At 54.5% G+C, this 27497-nt stretch overlaps 8 protein-coding genes across 8 annotated transcripts; 2 read left to right on the top strand and 6 right to left on the bottom strand.

Moving 5' to 3' along the window:
* Positions 1-912: 912 nt before the first annotated feature.
* On the bottom strand, positions 913-1505 carry G6M90_00g069600 (uncharacterized protein; the record flags this gene model as incomplete). The annotated part of the gene is made up of 2 exons (XM_066130917.1): positions 913-1338; positions 1413-1505. 2 exons carry the CDS (start codon positions 1503-1505, stop codon positions 913-915), a joined length of 519 nt encoding a protein of 172 aa, XP_065987118.1.
* A 9267-nt stretch (positions 1506-10772) lies between these two features.
* Positions 10773-13704, bottom strand: prp4 (Serine/threonine-protein kinase prp4; the record flags this gene model as incomplete). The annotated part of the gene is made up of 3 exons (XM_014685228.1): positions 10773-11000; positions 11473-12722; positions 12774-13704. 3 exons carry the CDS (start codon positions 13702-13704, stop codon positions 10773-10775), a joined length of 2409 nt encoding a protein of 802 aa, XP_014540714.1.
* A 1871-nt stretch (positions 13705-15575) lies between these two features.
* G6M90_00g069580 (uncharacterized protein) lies at positions 15576-15932 on the bottom strand (the record flags this gene model as incomplete). Its single annotated transcript, XM_014685229.1, has 3 exons — positions 15576-15670; positions 15741-15830; positions 15911-15932. The coding sequence occupies 3 exons, from the start codon at positions 15930-15932 to the stop codon at positions 15576-15578; spliced, it is 207 nt and encodes a 68-aa protein (XP_014540715.1).
* Positions 15933-16772: 840 nt separating this feature from the next.
* G6M90_00g069570 (uncharacterized protein) lies at positions 16773-17832 on the top strand (the record flags this gene model as incomplete). The annotated part of the gene is made up of 3 exons (XM_014685230.1): positions 16773-17309; positions 17382-17612; positions 17671-17832. The coding sequence occupies 3 exons, from the start codon at positions 16773-16775 to the stop codon at positions 17830-17832; spliced, it is 930 nt and encodes a 309-aa protein (XP_014540716.1).
* Positions 17833-17862: 30 nt separating this feature from the next.
* sfc6 (Transcription factor tau subunit sfc6) lies at positions 17863-20078 on the bottom strand (the record flags this gene model as incomplete). The annotated part of the gene is made up of 2 exons (XM_014685231.1): positions 17863-18821; positions 18872-20078. The coding sequence occupies 2 exons, from the start codon at positions 20076-20078 to the stop codon at positions 17863-17865; spliced, it is 2166 nt and encodes a 721-aa protein (XP_014540717.1).
* A 276-nt stretch (positions 20079-20354) lies between these two features.
* G6M90_00g069550 (uncharacterized protein) lies at positions 20355-20869 on the bottom strand (the record flags this gene model as incomplete). The annotated part of the gene is made up of 3 exons (XM_066130916.1): positions 20355-20589; positions 20642-20775; positions 20822-20869. 3 exons carry the CDS (start codon positions 20867-20869, stop codon positions 20355-20357), a joined length of 417 nt encoding a protein of 138 aa, XP_065987052.1.
* A 656-nt stretch (positions 20870-21525) lies between these two features.
* Positions 21526-23811, bottom strand: FRE3_1 (Ferric reductase transmembrane component 3; the record flags this gene model as incomplete). The annotated part of the gene is made up of 1 exon (XM_014685232.1): positions 21526-23811. One exon carries the CDS (start codon positions 23809-23811, stop codon positions 21526-21528), a length of 2286 nt encoding a protein of 761 aa, XP_014540718.1.
* Positions 23812-25598: 1787 nt separating this feature from the next.
* Positions 25599-27182, top strand: HDNO (6-hydroxy-D-nicotine oxidase; the record flags this gene model as incomplete). The annotated part of the gene is made up of 1 exon (XM_066130915.1): positions 25599-27182. One exon carries the CDS (start codon positions 25599-25601, stop codon positions 27180-27182), a length of 1584 nt encoding a protein of 527 aa, XP_065987013.1.
* Positions 27183-27497: the final 315 nt, after the last annotated feature.

Raw genomic sequence — 27497 nt, 5'->3', positions numbered from 1 at the left:
ACTGTCTTTCCAGAAGTGTGCACTGAGCCTGCTGTAAGGATTCGCCGGAATGCAGGGGATCACGGCTTTGTTGTATGTATTTTGGTAGTACTTTATTGTCGTCAAAGGTTCTCTCACACCGATAACAGTGAAAACACCTCGCTTTGCTCTGTAAGCCGTGTCCTCAACACGTACTCTGCGGTGTCGTAATGGGGGAAAACGCTACACGGAGTAGGTCATCGTACAAATTCCTCTCAACTCCGGTATACACAAACATGCCTCATCTTCGTTTGCCGTGACAGCTGCCTGGTTTCAACCAACCGGACTCCGCATCACCCATGGCCCATGGATACCTAGATAGCTTACTCCGTACGGAGTATGCATGCCTTCTGTCTGCACAATGTGACCACTGTCCAATCAACTCAAGCCTGGGCAGTTATGCAAGAGACGGTACTGGAGAGATCGCCACGTTTGACGCGTCTAAGTGGCTGGGCCCATAATGCAAGAATCGTAAGAACTATGTACATACTATGTATGTACAACGCCACCAATAGGGACAGTGTAAACCCTGGCTATGGCGAATTGGATGCGTTGAAGGATCTCGAGTTGCCTACAGACTCGACGTACTTGCATAGTGCTCCGTTGTATATTGAGACGCTAATCGGACAGAGTCCAGAAGAGACCTGGCCTGTTGTTTCGGACAATATGCACAGGTTGTTGGAGCTTGCAGTGTGAATCGAATTTCCCAAGATATTCTCATAGGGCAGACTGCGCTCAACGCTTTCCGATATGATCGACCGTGGCTTGTAAGGCCCGAGTAAGCGTCAATACCGATCATCAGATGTTGCCCATCGCCGTCTTCCAGTGTCCGATGCCAGCAGCTCGGGGGCTTTGTGGCTTCCAACCATATCATTACGGAGTGTTTTCCTTGCTTCATTGAGGCCTGGCCTGGCCGCGCTTCCCGTCGATACCATCAAATTTGGGCATATCACCTGCACTCTCCAGCGGCAAGGCCCCGGTATGTGTGATGCACGGACAGGCGCTCAAAACAGAGACTTGCATGAGGATACGTGGTTTGATTGGGAGACTAGAGCCGGATCCCGGGAGCTCAACATCACCCTCCTCTTCGCTAGTGGCCCCATGGCTGCAAGCAGCCTCGCCCGGGTCGCCGCCACCAGCCAGTAGGATGCGATTGAATAGGCAGAATTCATAATGGTGGAGGCCTTGGCCCCGTCGCCGCCGGACAGTGAGGCGGTTGCGTTGATCATCCTCTGAGGCATGGGGCTGCAAAGGTCGGAGTGCATTGTCTTCTGTGACGGAGGCGTCCAATACGTTGCCTCGAGGGCCCCACCCACGATTCTGTGCCACCCAAGTCACCCGTCAAGAAAATTGCATATTTTTTGTTGTCCTGCCTGCTTGTCCTGATGTCGAACCGTTTGCTGATAGTGGGCCACTCTGCGTGAGTGATACAGGTATGGATGCCACCTCGCAGTCAGTACCCTGTCGCCTGTCACATCCAAGGGCATGGCGATGCTGGCGAGGTTTTGGAGTTGACTTTTTTGATGCTCCATCATGGAGACTGTGTCCACAAGCTGTGGAATGGAAACCGTATGCTAGAAGCTCGCGGCCGTTGTAGCAGTAGTTCCATCTTCCCTTCCTAACACGAGTACTACTACTACTAGCTTTGGCCCTGGTTGGTGTGCCAAGGCCAGTGTGTCTGTGCCCTGGAGCGTGTCGCTTCTTATTTCTCTGTACGGAGGACACGTATTGTAACCCAGTGTACGGAGTACCGGGGTGAAAGTGCCGAAATATGCTCAATTTTAGGGGACTGGTGACGATCGACCCCGGAGACACAACAAGCTGGAGCCTATCTGTCCAGGTAGGAGACATGTTTCATGGCGGAACAGTGAGAGTAACGGTTTGTAAGAAACCTCGTTTGATGAGCCTGGCCTGGTCAAGTGCCAAACCATGCCATCTCGCACACTGCAGTGAGCAGCGTAGGGATTTGCGCTCGTGTCCCTTCGCTTCCAGCCGCATGTACTCCGTAGCAGCTGTGGGAGTGGTAAATTTGTCGTACCAAGTACCAGACAGCACAGCTCGCACCAACTTGGCTTGCGTGGTTGATGGTTGTCCGTTATCAATTACTGGCTGCAACGACTTAGTGCTGCGTGTGCGTGGGTTTGGGTGCACCATGTGATACTAAGACGTACAATCCCCGGCACAATATTGGACAGCATAAGTATCCTATGAACAGTCTGGTATGATTCAGGCGTGTACTAGAGCGTGTCCTCGCTTGACAAAGCGTCAAGGTGCAGAGCAGCGTCGGGTGTGCTTCAAGGCAAAGGCAGATTGGATGGAGATGGGAACTTGGAATTGACAGGACGGAGCGCACGGAAGACGAGGTGAGATTGGAAGAGCGGTCTAGTCGCTAGTCTACGGCTGTGTCGCACCTTCCCAATGCTCCCGCCGCAAGGTGGCAAGTGGGCACGGAGCAGCGCAGCCAGCGCTAAATCACGGGACTCTGCACTAGTCCCAAACTGTAAATGGCGCCAGATCTACTGTTCCTTCTCCCCATCTCGAATCCCTAACATCCGTCATCAATCAAACACCCGCCTGGTCTGTGCCGTCCATGGTTCGACCAAGCACAGCCTGTCTTGAGGCGACCTGGTCGTGAGAGTGACATCCCTCCCCGTCTCGATAATCTTATTGGGCAGTGGCCGTTTTGAAGCACAGTCAGTGTCTCCTCTCCTCTTGCTTGCCGTACGAGGCTGAGCTTCATCTAATCTCAACCGTGCCGAGATACATAGATGATCTTATTAGACGACCTTGGCCGTGCGAGACGTTACGCTTTGCCAGTGCCTTGTCTGCAGCATTCGTTCTTAATCGCGGGGAGCGACGGCAATAGTAATCAACAGAGAGCCCTAGCTCTAATTTCACCACTACTAGTACTCCGTACTCTATAGCACACGAGGCAACAGTGCGATCCGCGGCCATGGATCTTGCGTTTAACCTCTTGGACGGATCACCCAGTTTCCACTCCAGGTCCAGGTCCATGTCAAAGATTGCAGCTATTATGGCCAGAGCTATGCGCCATGGTACGGGATCTTCGTATGTACTCCGTACAGGGTTTACTAGTATACAGAGGACCCCAGAGCGCCATTACCTATCATCATGATCCTATTGTTCTGGCGGTTTAGAACACACAGACAACGCCGCACAGATGAATAAGCAAGCAAGTACATAGGATACTGATCTCCCAGTTCTGCAAATATTGGCAATGCGTACAATTACATGTGTCATACTATTGCGAGGCGGCTTGAAGTCACCCCCTACGGGCGAGCGACACCCATAGATTATTCACCAGGCGCTTTAGCTCGCCCTGTTGGAATTGCTTCGTCTCGCATGGTGCCGAGATGTTTGATTCCTAGCCACGAAACGTGGGGGAGGTTGTCCAAGTCATCAAGCCCCTGGACCTTGACATCCCATTTTAAACAACCCACGTGTCTGTCTTGGCGGCATCACAACAGCCAATTCGTCGCTTGGCCCTTCGCTCAACTATCGGCCGAAAACCGAAGGTGCTGATGTGTATTATGGACTATTGGAACAGGCAACTAGGTTTGGAGGCCGGCTTACGTTGTTTTATATCAATTGGAAAGCCGGCGCACACAAATCGTGGCTTTCCGCCATGTCTCAATTAAACTGCGCCTTCGCTCTTCTCGTCAAACAAAAACGTGCCTCACTACTCCATAAGCACAAAACCAGATTTGCGAGCCACACAGCTCACTAGTCTACCAGACCCGCGGATCACACGTTTGTGTAGAGACTATTCATTGAAGAGATGACACAATACAGAGAGAGTGCATGGCACCGAGAAGAAGATGAAGCAGCAACAATGGCTTTCAAAAGAACACGACCAGAGTCAAGAATGTCTGCGGGGCTCGACTTCATGCTACATGGTCTTTGATCAACTTTGATGTACGGAGTATCCAAGGGCAATTTTTGGAATCCCTTTTGCAAATAACTGCCGTGGAGTAAAATGGTCGCAACGTCTGCATCTGAACGATAGCTTCCCGTCAAGACCAGGAAGAGGACATGACCGCAGGGCGTGGGCCGTGGCGATGCTTCGGGTAGCAACCACTGCGATATTTGCCGGACAGTGGCTAGTTCCCCCGGCGCCAGAAACGGTGGTCATATTCAAGATCAGTCATATTTGAGATTTGGCTCACCTCACAAGCACCGGCATCTCAACTGCACAAGAGCAGCGCTTTGGAGGGGGCGCCTTGTCAACCACACAGCCAAGCCAGATCAGCCAACCACGATGTTGGTCACACTGCGCATGGCAACATGGCTTGGACGAAGCGTGCATGGTGCAGGTTGCAGGATGCCCGCCCAGCCCAGTCCCAACACTCGTCAGTTGGGGGGAGGGTGGGAATGATGGCCCAAACTCTGTCTGTTGGTTGATTTGTGAGCATGTTCCCAGGAAATAGATCTGGCTGAGTTAGTTCCCGTACCCACGAACTCGGTGTCAGCATGACGGTGGAATAGTGGCCGGAAGCCACACGCCAATTCGGCGTCCTGCTCAAATCTAGACTCTCCACGGCAGTTCCCAAACGCCGGGCTCTACCATCAGCTATGCCCTCCTTGCCTAGTTCCCTCCAGGCTGTCTGGACTATGTGGCATCCACCCGCGGAACTTTGGCACCGCGTGATTGTTTGACGCCTTCTGGCTTAACAAACCACTGGGTTGGGTCAGCCTGTCACGCCAAGTCATGAACCATCGAACGAGCCGTGTCGCTGCGTCGGACCATCTCCGGGCTAGTAGGATGGCTGAGCAAAGGAACTGCTCTTGGTGGCATGGCGCTTGGTAGTATTGGATTGTTGGATACTTTCCCGTCCTGCCCTTTGCCTCGCTGTTGGCCGGTTTCTTAGTTTCACTCTTCATCTGGTTCGTCACTGGCACCAACTAGGTGACGGAGCACACTGGGCTCGAGTACCGGTGGCATCACGACTGTTATGCGTCCTTTCTTTTTCTAGATCAGCCGGACATTCCAAACCGAGGGGAACAACATGGTGCACCGGGTAGTCGGGTAGCCACCGGTGGACCTGGTCATGTTGGTGGCGCTTCGGTTTCCCTTTGTGAAGGCGCAGCTGATTGCGTAAGGCACTATTACGGAGTTTGTACTCCAATATTCCAGCTATCCGGGACTACCGGACGGCCGGCCGCGATCCGGTGGCTGGCCAGATGCTACGACCCACATCGGGTCCGGGCCATGTCCAGAGACAACGACCATCATGAAGTGAACCACATGCTAGTTGGCCTGTGTGTTGAAGTCGATGGAGTTTTGGGTACCATGCTTTTGCTGAAGTTTCTGAGATGGTCCAGAGACGGAGCGTAGAGATGCTCGACTCGGTTACCCCTACGTCGCATGAACCTTTTATGATGCGATGATTGCAATATCACAGCCCGCTGTGGGCAGTGGTCCACTGACGATCACACAGCAGCAAGTAGGTCATTGACTACTCGGGCCAGTGTGTTGAAAATGTTTCTAAGAGGTACAACAGAAACACCAATGTGGGGGAGCCATGGCATCGCTCCTCAGTCAACGTCGTAATAGGAAGAGAGATGGATTCCACCAGCACAAGCGGAGATTCCGAGGCATTACAAGGCTCGCAACCGCGTTACTCTGATCTTCTTGATACTACAACCAACGCGAGCCCATACATACATAGACATGGCGGCATGCACCGCGGCGGTAGAGCTGGTACAAGCGTCTTCGTTCCCAAGGCGTTCGGCAAGCGTTTCGCAAGGGAGACCTAGGCCCGGACTTCGGAAGCCGAAATGCTCCCTGAATCTACATACGGCATCTCGTACAAGGCGCTACATTGCAACGCCGCGTGTCGCAAGGCCCCATCAACAGTCTACAAAACATTTACTTAGAATAGACAAGGCGTACGGAGTTACAGTTGGACCCCTGCGACCAGGGAAACACACACGCAGGTTCCGTCAGCCCGGCCAGCCGTCTACTCCGTAAGCGTATCAATCAACGCAACAGCCCAGTCCTTGTGTTGTCGAGGGAGGCCGGAACCAAGCTGCGATAGATTCAGGGTCTGAGACAAGCCCAACTATGGCTGTTACATCAAACTGGAAAGTACAGGCGTACACGACCCTCGCCCCAGCCTGTATGCTGGCTAAGCGGCTGACCTGCGAGGAGAAACGAGGTCAAGGCTTCCTCGCAAGGCACACATGTCACATGTGGCACGCAGGGAGGTTGGTACTGCACACCGGGTCTCGCTGGGTTCACGGCAGAAAGAAAAAGAAGACAAAAAGACAAAAAGAAGGCGGCGATCAATCAAAAAACACGGCGAGTTATGCAAGTTTTGTGTGTCATGTCTTTTCTTTTGGGGCGGCTGCATTGGATGCAAAAGACCCGCACAAGGGTCCGTTTAGAGATCTGATCATCTCGAAACATTCCCAAGATGTGACAGGGCGGTCCGGCTGCTAGCAAGCAGGCAGGGCGAGGCTGCGCAATTTCTACAAGGTCCGGTGGCTCAACGTCATAAACAGCGTCATCAATCCCCCCTGCAGCATCATCATCCTCCATCACCACCACGGCGCATTCCGCAATTGCCGCGTGATGAGGAAGGATTGGTCCCAAGATGGTCTGATGAATGTCTCATCAAAAAGGGGGCAGAGAGTGAGTGTAATCTAATCATCACAGCTACCGAATGATGAGCCTGCACAGCAAATATTCGGGGTGCGTTGGTCGCTGCCGGGGACCTGGGCTGTGAAGTTACGGAGAGAGTCTGGGCCCGGAACTTTGGTAAAAGAAAGAAGAAAAAAAGCTCGGGCCACGAGATATTCAATATTTCGGGAAGAGCAATCGTCAATGCGCAGTTGGATTCAATTTCAATCATGCCCGGGAGTTGGATGTTGGTAGCGCAGCACCGCTTACGGCGAACAGACAGCACGTCAACTCGGCAGTGGCTTGCTACATCTTGTGAGTGCCGCTAGAGAGTCAACGACTATGTATTTCATTACCATGGTTCCGCGAACTCCCTATCATTTGCCATGCGCTGATTCGGGGCCAGGGCTCTTGGGCCTGACCCCGGACAACACATGGAGGAGTCGGGCGCATTCAACCAGACCTGGCCAGCAAGAACCGGCAGCACTAGCATCGCCAGATAGCGCTCCCCAGACATGTTCTAGGGAGTACGGAGTACTCAAAGAAAGAATTAAGCGCTCAGCTCCCCAGGACCAGGGGCGGAGGGCTATGTTGCACAGGGCGTGTGGCATGACTCTCACAAAACAAGCCGTGTCCAAGTCAAACTTCATTCCATCGCCCCTTGCATTAAGCGCTGGCTCGAGTCTCAATCTCATGTGTGCGGAGAATAAACAGACTTGGCGCTGTCTGTATGAAACCAACAAATCCATGACGCCAGAGCGCGTGATTGGACAGCAAGGATGAATCTGTCCACTGCTGATTCGTCGTTGCTTTTTTAAATGTACAAAGCTGTACTTTTTCGCACGTGTCTGGATCCATGATTCGTTTATTTGAACATTGTACTCCATATATCCCTTGCATTGGTTCCACCTCTTCGAGACACCATGCCCAGACAAAAGGCAACCAGGGCATGGGCGGCCGGTCAGTTACCGACTCTGCTGAAAATGCCGCTGGAAATGAAAAACCTGGGCCGCTGTACGGGGTAGTTTTATGGCTGTTATCGATTCAAGCGTCGCGTGGGTTGCTGCACGCCGCTACAAGCTTGGCATTTCACGCATATCTTTTCCCACATTGTTATCTCGACAAACCCTGTCCCTATGGCACGAACGATGGACGGGGGCGAGTGGCCCTGGGACGCAACAAATCGGCCTACGTATGTACGGCGGCGGGCTCAGGCGCAGAATTTGGCCTTCCAACCCTGGCTAAAAGGAGTCTCCATGGCGGACTGGGCTTTAACTGCCGACGACAATGAGAGCGCATTGACTTCATCTGGTATCTTCCCTCCATTCCGGGGACTGGGCACTAGCAGTAGTACAACGACATACAAGGAGGCAAAAAGGACACTGCTGCCCTTGTCGCCGGCAACTGGGCTGATACCAAGAATAGCCCAAGACAGCTTTGTTTCGCATGGGAATGGGAAGGGAAGCTCCGCCACGCCAGAGACGCCAAACCGGCTCAAAGGGCACGTTTCGTGGCCGGCCAGGATGGGAAATACATGTGTACATGTGGTTTTTGTCGGGGACCAGACACTTTCCCGTCATGCGGCCAACTCTGCGACCCCCCCGGCCGCCCCCGGTCAAAGGGCCTCACAGACGGGCGCTTCCAGATAATTTCCAAGAGTTTTTACATTACAAGGTGGCCCCCCGTAGGCAACAAATGCTGGTAAAAGCGATAGCCGGCAACTTACATTGGGGGGCTCGAGCCACTCGAGGCCCTGTGCGTGATGTTTGCCCGCGAACTATTGAAGGGGCCGAGTTTATGGCCCATGACACGATTGTAGCGGCCACTCGACCATTCAAGATGCGTCCTTTGTTTAAGTTTTTTTTTTCTTGTTTTCCCTTTGTTGACGGCGACACACGAGTCCGAGCGGGAACATATCTGGCCCAAAAAGACGGAAGAGAAATCCTAAAGGATGAAGAATGGCCCCAGCAGTTTTGACTCATCGACCCCCCCCCCCAAATCGTCATACTACTATGCAATTTCCTCGTGTCAGAGGAACCAACTGGCCCCCAATGGACCACCAATGTCCGTGCCTCGAAAATATCGTCATGTGGGACAACCCCGGTTCCCAGCAAACAAGAGAGGTAGCCGATCCCGCCCCAAACTATGGCGGTTGAGCCATGACATCAACCAGACATTTCAGGTCGAAAGGGCCGTGCATCTCTGAACAATGGAACATGGGCAGGGTCGAATCCGCTGCCGCTAGAAATGCTTAGCATCGACGCCTCCAGATCCAACCACACCAGAGAGTTTAGCTAAGCAGCGCGCCTTGTTGGAAAGGCTGCCGTGTGCGTGGCAAACGTCGTCGGTGGTCAGCCGGTGGCGCACACCCATTGGGACTGGACAAAGTTGCCCTCCACGATGCGGACATGGAGTCAACTCTTTCCACCAACTAGGCCGTATCTCGATCCTCTGCATCGAACCGGAGGCGTTTTGATCGGGGAAGAGGTCTAGAAAAGGACGGCAACTGGCCACAACGGGTGAAGATCAGACCACATCGGGGGGGGAAGAATCTCAACTCGATACTCGACTTGATGCCGTGCCCCTCAAGAGATGGTCATCGAACCATCATCTCGATCAACCCGATTGCATGGTGCACAAGGGCCGTTTCAACACACACAAGCCAGACAGTCGGTGACTTGCGAATAGTTGCTTCCCACCTCCCTGGCCTGACATCATTGTCGTCATCCATCCGCGCAGCAGCCAACAGTGTCAAAAACGTCGCACCACCCTCTACATCTGCCGATCAGCTCCTCCCAGCGTGTACAACACAGCCGGGCGTCCCAATCTGAACAAGACCAGAAACCTGCTTTAGCGCGGAGGCCGGTTATCCATCTGCCACCCCATCGTCACAGGACGGCTGGCGACTCACCACCACCACAAGCAAAGCATCCAGATGTCAATTCGCCCCAAACCAGGCTTTGGCTTTTCCAGCTGCACATCGCCCATCCAAAAGTCAAATCATTCCGCGGCGCCTACCGAAACCACTCCATCAGCCTCACTGTCCGCCCACTCGCCTCCACATTCATGCACATCACCCAACCCTCCCTGCCAAGTAGAATATTCATGCCCACGATCTTGACCTCGAGCAAAACAGGCCCTTTTAAAAGATTAAAAAAAAGGAAACTTGCATGATCAATATAAAAAAAAAATGCTAAACCGGTGTGGCCCACTCTTCCTACCCGCCCAATCATCACTGAAGCATACCGCCAGGATCAAATATTAAAATCACGACATTTCGTTTCTGCATAGCGCCGTATAGTAGTGACTCGACTTATACAAACAAGTGTAGGGTAGTTCCAGCAACAGGAAGGGATGCGGCGCGAGTCAGCACCCATCACGAGATGTGCTTTCGAAACAAAGCGCAAAGGGCAATAGATTAAAGCCCGGCCGCTGCGACGTGTTGTGCGCCCGCACAGAGGGTCAAACTGATTCGCGTCCTCCCCCCCCCTCGCAAGAAACAATTCACGTCCGACGACGTGGCTGCGCCGCGTTGCGTGCCCCGTACAAAGGGCCATGTGTTTCGACGCTTTTGGGCGCACCTGGCACAGAGACCGCATAAAACAGTGCGGGGTGGCACCAAGCACCAAGCATCAAGTATCAAGCATCAAGCATCAAGGGGAGAGAGGTAGGGGTGGGAGGTTTGTGCGACAGAATGGCCTCATTATTTAAAAAAATTAAAAAAAAAAAAAGCCGGTAATGTACTCCGTCCTCTGTACGTGCATACATATCATCACAAGCACTCGTGCACAATCAACACTCATTGGACAAGACCAGGGCCACTGCTCATGCCGTGCAACATGGCTCTTTGTCTTGTACAACGCTGATAACCTATTCCGGTCGTGGCTGCGTCTTGATCACCATCTTGTGACGGTTACCCCCAAGACTCTTGCGCCGTCGCCTACAAAGAAACTTCTATGCTGTTTGCCCTCGAACTGCCTCGTCCCTCCTCCTCCTCCTCCTCCTCTGACACGCTGCCCTCCCGTCGGTATGCGCTTCTTGTGAAGCCTCTTAATTTACATCCTTGCATTGCCACACCGAAACGCCGCCAGCGACAAAATCACCCGTAATCTTACCGCCTTCCGTTGCTTGCCGCCGTCTTGGACGCGAAGAAGGGATGCTTCAGCGCCTCACTTGGAGATATTCTCTTGTCTGGGTTCAGCGCGAGGCATTGCTCCAGCAAGTCGATGAAGTGGTTGAGATGCCTGGCTTCGGCATCGTTCATCCCTGTCGATGCAGCGTTGAGCCGGGTTCGCAAATCTCGCGTTGGCTTCACCACGGCCAATGTTCTGACCGCCGTCTGCAAAGTGCACATGTCAGCATTCCCGTCATCAATATGTAAAACAAACCACCCCAGTCGCGGAGACTATTTAGTCATGGACAAGTGCATTCTGCCGGGTCTGCAGCCCAATATGCGACCGTGAGGCTGGCGCTCTGTTACCCGCCCGACAGAGTGTCATCCTGTCTGGCACTGACAAAGTCAAACCACATCCCAAGGGACGGCTTGAACCGTTGCTAGTATGCACCAATCCGAGCTGTGCTTGCCTTGCGACGCAGTGCATCTAGAAAGGATTCTGGCGCTTACACAGGGCGACTGTTGCCAACCAATCCCTCTCCACTAGATGGGGGCACGAAAAGGGGAAGAATCAAGGAGTAAGATATTGTGTGATGTGTGGGTGTAAATGTGTTCCCGACTACATGCCAGAACCGATCGATGAAACGAGGAAAGAGAAGACGCGGGCGTAAACAGTAGGAATCTGTGAAAAACATACCTTTCCCAAGACCTTGTCACGTTCGACACTCACAAACTGACCCTGCTCATCGAAATGTGCCGCCGCAAGCTGCCCCCGACGAAACAGCTTTGGTGTGAAGCGGCCGCGTATCTCCATGATGGCCTTGAGCATCTGATTATTGCTGTCGCCCGTGAATAAGATTTTGCCCGTATACATCTCATACAGAGTACATCCGATAGACCACATGTCAACTCCGTAATCGTAGGGCATGCCTAGGATAATCTCTGGCGCCCGATAAAACCGGCTGACCAGGTACGGCGTGAGTTGATTGTGTGCTGTCGCGGCATCAGACTTATCAATTGCAGTGCCCAAGTCACAGATTTTGAGGACATTGCGCTGTTCGTTGACTAGAATGTTGTCTGGTTTGATATCGGCATGGATGATGCTGCATTTTCGCATATGGGCCAGAGCAACGAATATTTGATAGGCGTAAGTTCTTGTCGCCCCCAGGTTGATGCCAACATTGTTGCCAAACTTGCGCAGAACCTCACGCAGATTCATACTCAGGTTCTCGAATGCCATACACAAGTGCCCGCGGTAGTCAAAGTGCCGCTCGAACTTGACAATGTGTTTTCGTTTCTCTGGGTCTGCATCATTAAGTTTCTGCAAGATGGCAATCTCGGTGTATCCGCCCTTTCGTAGCGCATCATTATTTCTCATCATCTTGATAGCGACGACCTGTTTGGTTGTGACGTCAACTGCGCGAGCAACACCAGAAAACATGCCTCTGCCGAGAGTTGCCTGGATTTGATATCGACCATCAAGAATCTCACCGATTCTTATCTTGTAATATCCGTCTTTATCGTCGCCTTCCAGAATACCACCTTTGTCGTCGGCTTGCGATGCTTGGGCTGGGCCATCTGCACCAGCCGTGGCAGCAGCGGCCTTGGTCTGCTTGCTGGCATAGTTGTCAACGTCAATGTCGTCAGCAAACATGTCAAAGTCATCGTCTTCGGCATTTTCCAATGAGCTGGCGGCATCATCCTTGGCGTTGTCATTTTTCGTTTCAATTGTTTCAGTTACGCTCTCACCGTGTAGGACTGTGTGACCATGTCTGAGCTCGTCTCGACGCTCGTCTTCTTTCATGTCAGCTGTCGGGTCGTAATCGGCTGCTGAAGGTCCATCCTGGTCATCCGCCTTCGCATTGCTGTGAGTGTTCATGAGGTCCTTGTCGCTGAGTAAATTGATTCCATCAGGTGATAGCTCGGGCGAATGAGGGGATGCGAAGTCTGATGAGTTAGTATTTGGCGGCCAGAAATTCGTTCTAATTAGGCACGTACCGGATCGAGGTGTACGAGGGGTTTCGCCCTCGAATGATGATATTTGCGGCGTGTCCGGCTGTGAGGATGCAGGGGAGGCTCCTCGAGCGTTCTTGTCTGCAGAGGCACCGACAGCATGTAGAAGAAGAGGAGTGGCCGAGCTAGATTTCGCCAACAGTTCCTCTCGACGCCGCCGGCGACGCTCGATTTCAGCGTCCTCGTCTATCGGTTCCGGCTCTTCGTAGTCATCAGGCTCGGCAAACGTGCTGCTGGGTTTTATAATACCCTTTGGCGGCTTCGTGCGCTCTTCAACGACACTGTTATAGGCAGGTGAGTGCTCCTTTACTGCAACCCGCTGAGGCAGCTCTCTGTCAGCTCGAGAACGTCGGTCATCGCCATAGTGCAAAGTCTCGGTCGAGTCACGATCGTAATTCCGGCGCTCTTGTGCAAAACTTCTGTTATCCGACCTACCCAATCGTTGTGATGCATGGGGCGATCGACTCCGAGAACGACCCGCTCTGTCGGAAAACCGGCCACGACCGCGATCCCGGTCGCGGTCCCGTTCGCGATCCCTTTCACCATCATAGCGCCGGTCGTAGTGGTGGCCTGATGTTGCGCTCGGTCGATCTAGATCGTCGTAAGAGATGCGTGATCTGCGATAATCACCTCTAATGGAATCATCGAAGCGAGCGCGGACATGCCTGGATTCTCGGTCACGTCCTCGGGTGTACTGGTCTCCATCGTCGCGAATGCGTTTGTATCCGCGAGGCGAGCGGCTTCGGCGGGTGGAGCCGCTGTTTTTGGAAGCACCTTCGTGATCTGGAGACGATTGTCTACTTCGGGGTCTGTCTTGGCGGTCAATACCGTTTCCTGAATGGCGTGCAAGTGAAGTTGCCTTCAAATCCCCATATCCCTCCTCAATGATTTCGCCCTCATCAGAGCTGGATGCCATTGTATGCGTACTGGATCCTGGTAAGGACCTTGATGAAAAGCAAAATGAACAGTGTCAGCAAATGCGATCAGGAATGGCCAACGCGTAAACAGGAGAAAGAGTCCAACCAGATCAGCGTTGACTCGTGCCAGGCTCAGGTCATTTGGATACTGTTCTTGCACGACGAGAGCGGGGAGCTAAAGGAAAAAAGAGAAGAGTCCCAGAGGCCAGAGAGTTATTCTCAAACCTGCAAAGAGATGATGCTGATGGAGAGATAACAAAGGGAGAAAACGGAGAGGTATTGGCAAGCCGAGGCTGTGCAGACTGATTGCAATCACGGCCGAAGACTCAGACTTGACGTAGTTGCTGCTGGAGTGTGGAGAATTTTGACTCGACCTCCGGCGTGATTGATTACGTAACAATCTCCAGTGCCTGGCACTACAGATCGCCACCAATTGCTGTCGCCCAGTCATTTACCCTGTTGTCAACTAAGAATTTTGACCCGACAATTGTCAAGCAAAGCTGCGGCAAGGGCGTAGCAATGCGCGAAAAGGACTTGCGAGAAAGAGGATGCTTCCATGGACCTTTCCAATGCTCCAAAAACGCACGATTTTATCGCTGGCAGCAGCAGTTAGTTGTGCTTGCAAGGGCTCACGTTAGCATCGGACCTAGTAAATGCTATTGTGCGACTGCCATGAGACTTCGCTATTCAAGTATTCATAGCACAACCATGGTAAATAGATGGGAAACATCTTTACTCAGTCAACATGCCTTCTTACCTACTCAGTGTGCAACTACGAGCAAACACGACCAAGGCATACGTGATTGCCATTCTACGTTTACCAACATTGCAAAAGCGAGAGCACTTGAATCAGCCGGCTTGACACGCTTCGCCAAGTCCCCAAGTGATTCAATGCAATACTTGGCGATTCCAAGGCGGCTGCTGCCTGTCACCCTTCTTGGACTGCAGCAGCAACTCACTCGTCTTCGAACCGGAACATTGAAGGTTGTATGGAGACCCAGTAGTAGTATCACGGCGACATGGATATATAATATTGTGACTGTGTGTACGTCTGCGCGCCGGTAATCTGGGTCGTATCATTGTCAAGGAGTGCAATATCAGCGATGTGAACGATATGACCGCAGATCCCCTTGAGGTAGTCAAGTTTTACCTAGAAAGAAGAACTCGCCCTGGATACTTGCTATCGAAGACGCTAACGATGTAGAGTTGTTTCCAATCATTACTTTCCAACCAGTCTTGCACCGAGAGTATTCAAATCATTCTCGCCCAACCCGTCATTACAGAGTAACCGAGAGAATAGATCATCCAAAGCACTACCTGCAAAGCTGCGTGCAAAGCAGAGCTTTCGCCCGAGGCCAGACATGCTTAGAGTAGTCCACGGCACTTGTTTGCATATCAATACTTTCCGATCACAGAATGCAAGCCATAATCTCGGAGACCGGAAGCAGTGGGAAGCCAACGGAAACAGTTATACGCGACACATTGTTGAACAGAGACCAAAGAACACGCATCCCTCGTGTCACAGTCCGTCACGCCCACAGCAGGTTTTGGGAAAGCCGACACTGGCAAGACTACGCAGCATGACAATGTAACCCGGAGGAGCAGTCAAGCCATGGCCGCAGGAAATTGGCTGGACATGGTGCGGTATCTAACCCATCGGGCGGACAAGCAAACGGACTTGTGGAAGCGAGATTTTGACATCACGCCTCATTTCATATGATGTCGCAACCAGAGTTGGCTATTTGACTAGAGGGCAAAAAAAAGAGAGAGAGAAAATCCCACGCGCCTATCAAAAAAGTATTTCGACCCATTTCCGTAATCGCTTCGACGCATCAGAAAAACATGCCGGTCTCGAAGCCGAGCCCGTGGCTTATTTCTTGCCGCTCTTCTTGATGCCCTGGGTTCCGGTATTGAGAGGCCCCTTTCCACCAGCCTTTGACTTCATCGCCTCCAACTCTTTCTGCTCTATTCCACAGGTTAGCACATGTTGCTGCATCGACCCGCCGTGGCAGAGTATCATGCGGATGTCACGAACGCTGCTTCTTTTTCTCAAGGAAAGCCATATCGTCTTCGTCTAGGTCCTTTTGGGCCTTCTTAGGGGCCTTGTCCGGCTTCTTCTTGCCACCTATCCGAACCGTGTTAGATCCCCTGTTGGAGGCGGCGATGGGTACGGCGGCCACACTGGAGCGGGTTGCTGTTACGCACCTTCTCTGCCCTGGCCACCCATGGCTGATGAATGTTCCGGATATTCGAGAAAGAAGGGAGATGCGATTCTTGCACGGCGACGCTGGCGTTCCCGGTCCGGCTGCTGGTTGGTTCTGTTGGTTGCGCGGGAGAATGAAATGGAGGGAAAATATCGCGGCTTTTTGGTGGGGTTCGAGAGGCGGGAAGAGTTGAACGGAGGGATTCTACGAAGGGCAGGTGGGGGGATTCTGTTTTGGGCCTAGCTTAGAATTGCATCACACCCGTGACGAGGGGTTCTGCTATCATTGCGTTGGGGCTCAGGACTTGTATTAATTTCTAGCCTGTGCCCCAAGTGATGATATTCCCTTGTATACGGAGTATTTTTATATATTTCTCTCAAAGGTCTTCTGGCTGCATAGCATCCAACCTGTCAACCGTGCAGCGCTAGATGTGCAGCCGGCAGACATGGCGGCCCAGGGCAGGCTTGCCGCAGGACATGATCTTACCGGGCGCACAGTGCTCAACTACCACCGCTCCATCAATTGATGTCTGTCCCCAGTGCCATCTGGCGGCCTTTAGTGGCCTCCTTCCTCCATCAAATGTCATCAATTGTCCGGTCAGTAGATTGATAAACGGAACCACTGACACAGCAGTGGAGACACGGGTGCGCCTGAGGCAAGTCACGGCCCTCAACTGCGAGATTCAACATGATGGCATTTTACACGTGCTAGTCCCAACAATTTCGGGATAACCACCGCGGCTTCCTTGGCCATGAACCAAGCCGTATCCATCACCCATGTCACATCCTTTTTATAAATACCATCGCAGACCTCAGCATACGTCCTGCAATGACACAAACCCGACCCTCGCGAAAGCCGCCACCATGTCCAACCTCCGCCGCCGGCGGCCCTCAACAACAGAGTCCATCCTCACCACCCTGCAGACGCTCGAGAAAAAGGCCGAGTCCAAACTGCTCCTCCTCTGGGACGACCTCCCCCCCTGGCGCCGTGACAACGCCTTCATTCACTCGGGCTATCGCCAAATCCGTGCCTCGTACGCCCATTCCTTCCAGTCCCTGTTCTACCTACATAATGAATCCGTCAACATCTGGACTCATCTGCTCGGGGCCTTGGCGGCCATCATCTCCTCATTCTACGTATACTACGTCGTTCACCCGCGCTACGAAGCTGCCACCTCGTCGGATGTGCTCGTCTTCTCGTGTTTCTTTGGCGGAGCCATTCTGTGCCTGGGCATGAGCGCGACCTTCCACGCCCTCGTGGACCACAGCGAGGCCGTGGCCAAATGGGGGAATAAGCTCGATTACACGGGCATCGTGGCCTTGATTGTGGGGAGCTATGTGCCGGCCCTGTATTATGGCTTTTTTTGTAGTCCTGCTTTGATGTCGGGGTATTTATATCTCGTGAGTTATTTTATTTTATTTTCTTCTTTCGGTGTTGTCATGTCTAGCACACGCAAACTAACTCGCGGCAAGATTTGCACATTGGGCATCGGGTGCGCAGTAGTATCCTGGGTAGAGCGCTTTCGCACACCCAAATGGCGAATATACAGAGCATCCATGTTCATCGGGCTCGGGCTTTCGGGTGTCGTTCCTGTTGTTCACGGCATGTCGGTATACGGGTACGCGGGATTGGAGGAGCGCATGAGCATTAGCTGGGTTATTGCTCAGGGCGCCATGTATATCTTCGGCGCCGTCTTGTACGCGGTAAGTCTCTCCTCACTGCAATCATGATGTGCGTAAATCTGACCCATGTGGTAAAAAGGCCCGTTGGCCGGAGAGGAGTTTTCCAGGATCATTTGATATCTGGGGCAGCTCGCATCAGATATTCCACGTCTTCGTGCTCTTGGCTGCTGCAACGCACTTTTACGGCATGGCTAAGGCGTTTGATGCCCACCATGGTAATGGGCCGACTTGTGTTTGGTGATAGATACCCGTGTCGAAAACAAACACCGCGTCAACGGGCATTATCCAACCCTAGGTCCATGATCCTCACCAACCCTGACGCCATGGCCGCAGCTGCCCAGCAACCAAAGCCCTCGTTCGGATTCCATTCTACGACGGTAACCCTCGACAAGGGCTCATACACAATGCCTCTCGTTGGATCCATCAGCCCGCCCGCCTCATCATCCTCGTTCCCCTCGCCCGCATCGAGGTCGGCCTTTTTCGGTCTTTTGAACTTTTTACCTGGCTGCGCCTTCACCTCCCCCTTTGGACTTCTCCCCTTTTCGACTGCGAACCCATGATTGATGCGACATGCGCCCCTTGCGGGAGCCGCCGAGTCGGCAGGGAATAGTTCTTTGGGCCGGTGTTCATGCTGGAACAGGCGAAGCCGATCCGTGAGTTCTCGTCGACTAGTGAACAACTCAACTTGTGGGTTTATGCACCACAGTGACCCGTCACTCGTGCCAATCAGCAGAAACGGATGCGTTTTGCCAGAGGCAAGACAGGAGTTGTAGCTTTCGCCGATGTACACTCTCCGCACAATGGGAAAGTACCGCTGGTGCATGAATCCGATCATTGTGTTGAGCGCATTGGCTGAAGGGTATACCGAGAAGAAACCCTGGATGTGGTCGCTGTAGGCAAGCATGTTGGGCTGCCAACTTACCGCGTTGGTCTGCACCTCTGTTGACTCGTATGTCGGACAGCTCAGATCAATGAGTTTTGTCGCGCCGCCTACGGGTGTAGATGCTACGAGAAATGGATGAGAAGGGGACCCTGTTGCAAGGTCGACGACGAGACTGTGGTGCACGGCGTGCCGTGAGAGCAGGCAGTTTGGGTACAGGGACCATAGGGCGATGGATCCGTCCGAGTACCCGATGACGACTCTGTTGAAGGTTGCCCATGCAAAGGATGTAGCTTTGATCGAGTATTCGCCGTAAAGTGTGAATGACGCAAGAGGGTGTTCGACCTTGTCTATAGCCATCATTAGCATAGAAATAATAGAGCTTCACAGATGGACGCACTAAACGAGCCGATTTTATTATCCACCTCAATAACATGTACACTTCCATCGCCACACAGGATAGCAAGATGGTCGCACGCAGGACTCCATCGCACTCTTCTCGCGCGCCCATAATCAAGACAAATCGTCCTTCGCAGAGACGGCTTCTGCGCCGACGGCCTCCGCACACCATCCGTGTCGTCGCCTTTAAACCCCCACAGCTGCACGGTGCCGTACTTCTGAAAATCAGGCCTCTGGTGCTCCGCCTCGTAATCGTATTCCTCCTGGTCAGAATGCGGTATAACCGCCAGAGCAAGCAGCTGCTCGCCCTCCCGGCGCGGCGCCCAATCCATGCCCGTCACGATACCGCCAACGTCCAACATCCACCCCGTGGGTATCTTGTCCTTTGTATCATCGACATCGTACGGGATCCAGCCCTGCGACAGCGCATACGAATCACCGGGCTCGATACCAATCTCCCTCTGCGCCTTATACGGCCCCATGATCAACCTCAATTCCCTCCTCGGCATCGCATACAGTTCCGCCTCATCACCACCCAACTCCCGATACTGAGTCCCCTGTACACCGCCATCATTCGCAAGTCGCACGCTCCACCTCTCCGCGTAATACGCCTCCTTCTCCTTGTACCCCTCAGCCGCCCACGGGGCCACATTCGAAATGCCATGCTCGGCTACGACATGCCGTGGCGGTAGCACCGTCCACGCAACCCAGCGGTCCAGGAGTCGTTGCGCAAGGCGAATGCTCGCTGTCCGCGGCCCATACCATGTACTCACCAGCGTTTGCCCGCGCATACTCCTGTCATAAGGGCCCGTGTACCCCTTGAGATGGGTATCTGTGGTCACGGACTCGAGGTCTAGATATCCTCCGCCAGAGACGGTCTTCTTGACCTTTTTCACGCGCTTGCGGGTTGGCGCGGCAGCGGCGGGAGCTTGGATTTCTGATTCGGCGGCTTCACTTTCGGCGACTTCCTCTTCTTCTTCTCCTTCTTCTTCCTCCGAGGGTAGATCATCGTCGTCGTCGGCGGCGGGCGACTCGTTCAACGCTGATGTGTCAAAGTTTTCGTCGACGTCGTCCGGGTCGCGGCGGCGGCGGGTGGGCTTGGGTGAGGCTTTGGGGGCGCCATTTTGCTCGGTTTCGGAGGACGAGCTTTCAAAGTCGTATTTTGCGACGGCGTAGCTCTTTGTGCGGTTTGATTTGCGGGTTCTCATGGCGCATTGTGGTTGAGGGTGAGCTTGGTGGCGACGCGGCGAGGTTGACGTGTTGGATAATTGGATCGAGTGAAAATGAAATGTCTGGTGAAGTGAGAGCTCACTGATGACTGCTTTCAAAGGGCTTTAGTGGAGCTGCAGATGTGGCAGGAGCTTCCCGTGCGCTTGACATTTGGTGGGCTCCAGTGGAACAAGGTATGGAGTCTATGGACATCAAAGCGTCAATCAAGTAATCTTCAATTGTGTTTCTACAAATTGACAATGCTTTGTCGGCCCTCAAGTTGACAAGACTATTGCCACATTTTTGACCGTCGTCATCATATTCTTGGGTGTGTTGAAGCCCCAAGAAGGCGAGGGCTCTACCAGTCCTGTCTCATATTCCCGCCCAACGCCCATTTGCAGAAAATTCGAAACCTTCTGCTGCAACCCCAGCTGCCTAATGTCCTCAATGTCCTCCTCCGTCAGCCAGAACTTGTCCAAGTCATCCAAATATCCCTTGAGCCGATGCAAACTGTATTGCGGTCAGCTGCGCTTCTGGAAGTTGATGCATGCCGGTCTGATGCTCACGTTGGGCAGTGTCAATGTGGCGATATCCCATGTTGAGAGCCTCTACGATAAGTTGCACGCTGTCGAAGTCGGGGAGACCAAAGATCTGTCTGAACTTGGAGAGATGCGCGGTTCCGACGCCATATGCCATCTGTTTCGTGTTAGTGAGAGCTTTTTGGCCGTTGGTAGGTACCTACAGCAGGCATTTGGGAGCCATCATTCACGGTCATCACCTTCGCTGTCATGCTGCTAACTTTGACGGTTGAGTTGATAAATATGTGATGCTTGAGGAAGCGAGAATCGTGAATAGATGGTAGGCCCAAACTCCCTGATTAACTTGCAATCCTTTCGATAGTAACCCTTGGAATAGCAGACTCTCCCCACAACTCTGGCGACGACACCAAATCTCATAGTCGGGATGGTGCTTGTGCTCGTTTAGCCGACTGATGGCCATCACACATCTACGAGTCATCGCAATGGCGGCCTTTGCTAGGACCAGGCCTGAAAAGAGAAAACCCCGGCGACATGTGCACAGCCGACGGAATGAGACCATCCCAGCAAACTTCATCATTCAATCACTTGCGCCGCAGTACGGAGACGAGCATCCAATGGCGTGGATACCCAAGTGAGCTTGAGTAGCAATTCCTTTACTTGACGAGTATCCGGCCAAGGAGGACGAATTCCCCTTTTTTGTCTGTATCCGTGCTCGATTGAGTAACTGATGCTGTATGATATTGCTTGGTAACCAATCAGACAATCCGCCAGCCTAGGCCATGAAAAACTACAGCTTGAACTGCATCTCAATGGCAAGATCTCGCTGGGCAACCTCGGCGACTTCAATTTGATTTATAAGCAATATCATCATGAGATGGACAAAAGTCCTCAGTCCTTCACCTTCCAATCACCAACTAAAACTCTCAATAGCCAACTTGACCAGAATAGGTCCATTGTCCCCGGAATGTCTCGCCAGTGCCGACACGATATACCGCACATCGTCCGCCATACTCGTTGGCCCACACACAACCACCGTTGTACCACCTCTCTGAACACGCAGCTCTTTCTCCAAGACATGTCGAAGATTGAAGCGCTGCCCTACCGAAAGAGTCACCTCTAGATTTCCCCACCTCCTCTCCAGACCACGACCACAGTCGTAGCCCAACATGCTCTCGACCGCATGTACTAGAGGCATCGTCCGCACACCCCAAAGCAACTTGCGAGTACCGCATGGTTTCGCCGTGTTGTTAAAGTGATCCAGCGCGGAGAGAACGCCGGTAATGCCCACACCGCCCGCGATGCAAATGAGATTTGGATAGTCATGAGTAGGCTTCGGGTGCTGGTCCTGTAGGAACGTAGAGCCAATATCGTACGAACCTTCAACCAGAACAGGGACGCCCTTTTCCCGCGCGCGTCTCTTGGCTAGAAGAGCCGTCATGCCGGCGTGTTTGCGGACAAAAAGCACAACGCCCGAACTCCCGAGCTGCTCTGCCTGCGTCTGCTCCGATATAGACGCGGCAGAGCTGCTACCTCGGCTTGTATGAATGGTTGACTCGTTCTTTGCCTTTTCCTTGGTCTCAACCATCTGCACCGTACTCTCCAGTTTCGACTTGCGATACGACACTGTGGCCACGGAGAAGGGGTGATTCTCCCAGACTCGCCAACTACTCACTGTTGGGAAATGCAAATACACGTGCCCCGACGCCGACAGATTCGGAATGTCCAACCGGTAATACTCGTCGTCAATGGGCGACAAGTACGCCCTCTTGACTCCATGCCGGAGCGACCTCGCGAGCCTCATCGCTCTGTCGAACGCCCACACCGCCAGGGCCATGATCAGCCAGTTTTCGTAGCCATAGTCGGAGGTGTACTTGAGATTGATGTGGAAGAAGGCCCCCGCGAGCGCAACCACAGCCAGCAGGATATGCAGCACCAGGAACAACTCGTACGCCTTGCGACGCACAATCTGGACTGATATCACGCATAGAATAACCAGTGCCAGCAGCGCAGCCGCGCCGAGCTGCCAGTACCTCTGGGTACTTTGTTCCACATACGACCACCCGTGGTAGTTCAAAAGGGCGCTGTTGAGGTACAGCGCGCCGTGAACCACGGCATGCAGCATGCACAGCACCGCGGTCCATCGATGGATCAGGAGAAACGTGGCGTGCGACCAGTTTGTCAGCCAGAGGAGGAGATTGTTGCGCCCGGCATACAGCATGACCAGCGGGAACAGCGCACAGCTCATCACGCCGGACCGGTTGGCGACATATGTCTTGTAGGCCTCAGCGGGCGTCGAGTATCGTGACGAAGGGAAGGCGTAGTCGATGCCTTGGACGGTGGCCACGACGTTGATCACCCACATGTACAACAGCAAGATGGCCTGTCCGCGTGTTGGGACGGTGCCCAGCCCCCATACGGTCGTTTCGTGCTTTGTGCCGAGCAGCGGCGGGTCAATGATGAAGGCGTGGAACTTGGTGAGCCAGCGTTGCGGCCAGGGGAGGAAGCGCAGCATCGAGACGCCGATGGGGATGATTGCTCCCGATACAAAGATCACCATGGCGTACCAGGAGCCTCTCTTCTCCGTCTTGGCGTAGGTGTACATGGTGCTGTAGTAGATATTATATGTCTCATCGGGGATGTACGCCGTGTAGTTGAGTATGACGGAGGCCTTCAGCGGCTGTGTAGGGACGCTGGTAATAGCCGCGACGAGAGTCGTGTAGCTGTGGTATTCCGGTGCGAGCGCCGACTTGTTCACACCGGGGAACTGCTTCTCATAGAAGGTTTCTAGATCCTGGAGAGGCAGGCTGCGGCACCTGGTCTGGAGACAGAATGCTGCCGTCTTCATGAAGTACTCGTTTCGTGATTGACACTGCCGGGTCGGCTCTGCGGTTACTTGCCAACCTGTTCCCGAAGGGTACACGGGTTCACCCGCGTCCGCCGCCTCTCTCCTCTGCGGCACGGCGTCCGGCACAGATCTCTCGGACCTCTTCCGCGCGGTGTTGGCAAGGTCCCCGTCGGTACAGTTGATTGGGGCGGTGATGGCGGATAAACAGGGCCATGCGCAAAGGGGCTCGTATAGAGTTATCCCGTAGCCAATGAAGCCTTTGGCGCCGTCATGGGTGTTGGTGACGCCGAAACAGGACGCCCCCGATGTGAGAGCCGCCAGTGCAACCAGCCAGCGGAACTGATGCATGATGAAAAAGGTGGCAAAGAGACCAGAATGTCTGAGAGGGCACAGCGAATGCTACGCCGGCACTTGCGGCGGGTACGATGCCTGCCGATACGGACCGGGGATAATATACTCTTGGCAGCGTAGATGCCAAGGACGATGTCCAGATCTTGCCAAGACGAAATCGGGAGACAAGCGCCAAAAATGTAACGGTATTGGAAGACAACAGAGGTGAAGCTGGGTGAGGGATGTGACTCAGTCAGACACCATATGCAACTCTTCAACGAACCAGAGAAGCACGACCGATGCCTTTTCTACAAAGCATAATGCCTCGTTTGACGGAGCCATTTCAAATACCACGTCGTGCCTTGCTTTCACCCCCTCACTGTTCCATCCTCGCACAAGTGACAAGTCCAGCCGCGATTTGCATCCGCCCAGGGATCTGGGGACCAATATCAAGCCATCTGGGTCTGGCTGGCCACCCCTTGGGGGCAGAAAAAATCTTCAACCAAAAGGGGGGAAGCCGAGGACCGAGTCGTCGGTACCATGCCCTCGTGGCATGCTGAACCCATGGTCCCGACTTTACGTATTCGTCGTCTATGTACATGAGTAGAGCAATCGCCGGGCCCGTCGTAAATGCCGACAGCGGCCAGTCCGGGCATCAGTCTCGGCAAGGTGCGCCCTTGTACCCCTTCCATCAGACCCCTATCTTCCCCGTGCCGTGTCACCATGGAGAAACCTCAGCCGCACGTGTCGAGTGCCCATGCCGACCGTTGCGTTGCCCAACGTGGCTAAAAGCGGGGACCAGATTGATAAGATGATCAGATAATAAATTTTGCAAATTCTTCTCCCGGCTTGAAAAAAAAAAAAGAACCAGCCGGCGCAACGGTCTACTCGCCCATCCGAGCGGCCATCTCCCGAATACGGAATGCCGCTGCGACAATCAAAAGCCATCACTTCCACGTTCCTCCCTGCCAGCTTCCCAGGTGAGTGAGTGAGTGAGTGAGTGTCTGCCAGGGCTGTCCGGCCGTCGAGAAGCACCCCCCGCAGTGCCGGGTCCTCTGCCCTGCAGGCACAATGCCGTGTCACACACGGTCGGTCCAACACGGCGCGGCCTCATCGCCGCCCTAGCCGTGCCCGTCCTGCGCTGCGTTTAAAACGGACCTACGTCATGTCTTGGGACGAGCCCGGATTCGTCGGCCCGGCGTGTCTGCGCGTCGTGGGAGTTCTTGCCGTTTTTAGACGGCAATACGTCAGGGCCGCGGGATGAATAGGCATGGCTGTTTTATTGTCCCGCGCGGGCGTGTCTGCACACGGCGCCGAGGTGCCGGGCGGCTTTGCTATTGTTCTCTACGACTGCGCCGGGCTAACTGGCGGCACGTCCCCGAGGGTGACTGGTGCGTGCTGGGCCACCACACCACCGCCCAGCCATTGAGGCTTGAATGGCTTCATTCGAGGAAGAATAGGGCCAGAATCAATGTACAAGCTTGCGCCATTTCCTCCGCTCGTTGATTTGCTATTCTTTCGGGCATGCGAGGCCATCGCGTCCTCTTGTTTGCCTCCCCCCCCCCTCCCAAGGAAGGGTTGTGCGCTTGCTCGCTGGATTAAAAGAAGCCCCGTACCCCCTAAGCTCGGGGGGAAGCTGTAGCTCAGAATCACCAAGCTCGTGGGTGCTTTGTGTCATTTATCCTGCGGACATTTGTCAGGCGTACATGCTCGCTCGGATCCTTCCAAAACCCCAAACTCTACACTACTACCGCGTAAGAAGGCCGTCCTCCCCCCTTGGCTCGGGCGAATCGACCCCGGAGAAAATGGGCGGCAAGAGGTTTCCGGATTTCCCGCCCGAGGGATTCAAAGGCAGGACCCTCCGCCGCGGGGACCCGGGGTACACGGAGGCGCGGAAGATCCCCAACGCCCGGTACGGCAGCGAGCCGGGCCTGATAGCGCAGTGCCTCGACGCCGACGACATCGTAGCGGCCGTCAAGTACTGCGACGCGCACGACGAGCCGATTGCCATCCGTAGCGGCGGGCACGCCATTGACGGGCACGCCATGCCCCAAGACGCCTTTGTCATTGACACGACGCCCATGAAGAACATCGCCGTCGACCCGGAGACGGGCGTCACCACCGTCGACGCCGGCGTGCTCCTGGGGGAAATGGACGCCGCCACCCAGGAGCACGGGTACGTCGTGCCGGCGGGCACCGTGTCGGACACGGGGGCCGCGGGGCTCACGCTCGGCGGCGGCATGGGCTACCTGACGCGGCGGTTCGGCATGACGGTCGACAGCCTGCTCTCGGTGGACGTGGTGACGGTCCGGGGCGAGCGGCTGGTCGCGTCGAGGGACCGGAACCCCGAGCTGTTCTGGGGCCTCCGCGGCGCCGGGCACAACCTCGCCGTCGCCACGTCCTTCACCTACCAGGCGCGCAGGGTCGGGCCCGGCGTCGTCAGCGGCCTCATCATCTACGCCATCGACGACGCCGCCCGCATACTGCCCCGGCTCGACGCCGTCATGGCCCGCGCCCCGCGCGAGCTGACCATATACCCGGTGGCCCTGCCGGCGCCGCCGCTGCCCGGCCTGCCGGGCCACATGGTCGGCGTGCCCATCCTGGTGCTCATCGTCGTGTACACGGGCGCGCCGGGGGCGTACGAGGCCGCCATGGCCGGCGTGCGCCCGCTGGCCGCGCCGCTCGCCGACACGGTCCGCCCGGCCAGCTGGCTCGAGACGAACTCCATCCTGGACGTGCTCGCGCCGCCGGGCCGCCGGCAGCACGCGCGCGGCGGCTACCTGGCCGGGATCACGGCCGAGGTGGCCGCCGTCGTTGTGGACGCGGTCAGGGCGGCGCCGGCCCCGACGAGCCCCGGGCCCAGCGTCGCCATCGCCCTCCCGTGCCTCGGCGGCGCCAACCTCGACTTCCCCGAGGACTCGACGGCCTACTCGCGCCGCGGGGCCAACTGGATGTGGGAGGTGCTGGGCATGTGGGACACGCCGGGCAAGGACGCCGAGTTTGTGCGCTGGGTCGACGGCGTCATGGCGGCCATGACGCCGCTTTCCCTGCGCAACGGCTACGTGAACCTGTCTTGCGACCGGGGGCCCGAGTGGCTGCGGAATCTGTACGGCTCCCGGGAGAAGTGGGCGCGCATCTGTGCGCTCAAGGAGGCGTTTGATCCGCACAACCGGCTGCGGTACAACAAGAACGTTGCGAGGGCGGCGCTGCAAGCTCCGGCCAGCTGGTCCTGGGTGCCGTCGTGGGTGCGGCCTTCGTGGATGGGGAGCGTCGTGTGGGCGCTGGCGCTTCTCGTCGTGTGCAGAGTCGGCGTTTACTTGCAGCCGAACTGGGGGCTGGCGTTGTATCTGGTGAGGCGGCTCGGCTCCAGTAATAGCGCCGCGGCGTGAAGCAGCTTGTCGTGCTTGGTGCTTTGTGCTTGGTGCTCGATACCAGAAATTGTATAACAGTGTTGATAATAAGCTCGTGGTGCTTGGTACCAGAAATTGTATAATAGTGTTTATAATAAGCCCCGTGGGCCTCGGTAAGAAATTGTAAAGTAGCGTTAATAATAAACTTTCTCTTCGAAACTGCCAGGCCGTGGCTGTATTAACCCCCTTGGATTCCTGCACTCGACACTGCAAAAGAAACGCCAGGTTCATCGTATAATCGAAATAGCGAAAATGTATGTGCTAATGACAACCGTTACCGGATGTTGGAAAGCG

The sequence above is a fragment of the Metarhizium brunneum genome, chromosome 4 (assembly GCF_013426205.1).
Source record: "Metarhizium brunneum chromosome 4, complete sequence".
Lineage (NCBI taxonomy): Eukaryota > Fungi > Ascomycota > Sordariomycetes > Hypocreales > Clavicipitaceae > Metarhizium > Metarhizium brunneum.
Note: the sequence above shows the minus strand (reverse complement) of the source record. Positions and strands in the feature narration are given on the sequence as shown.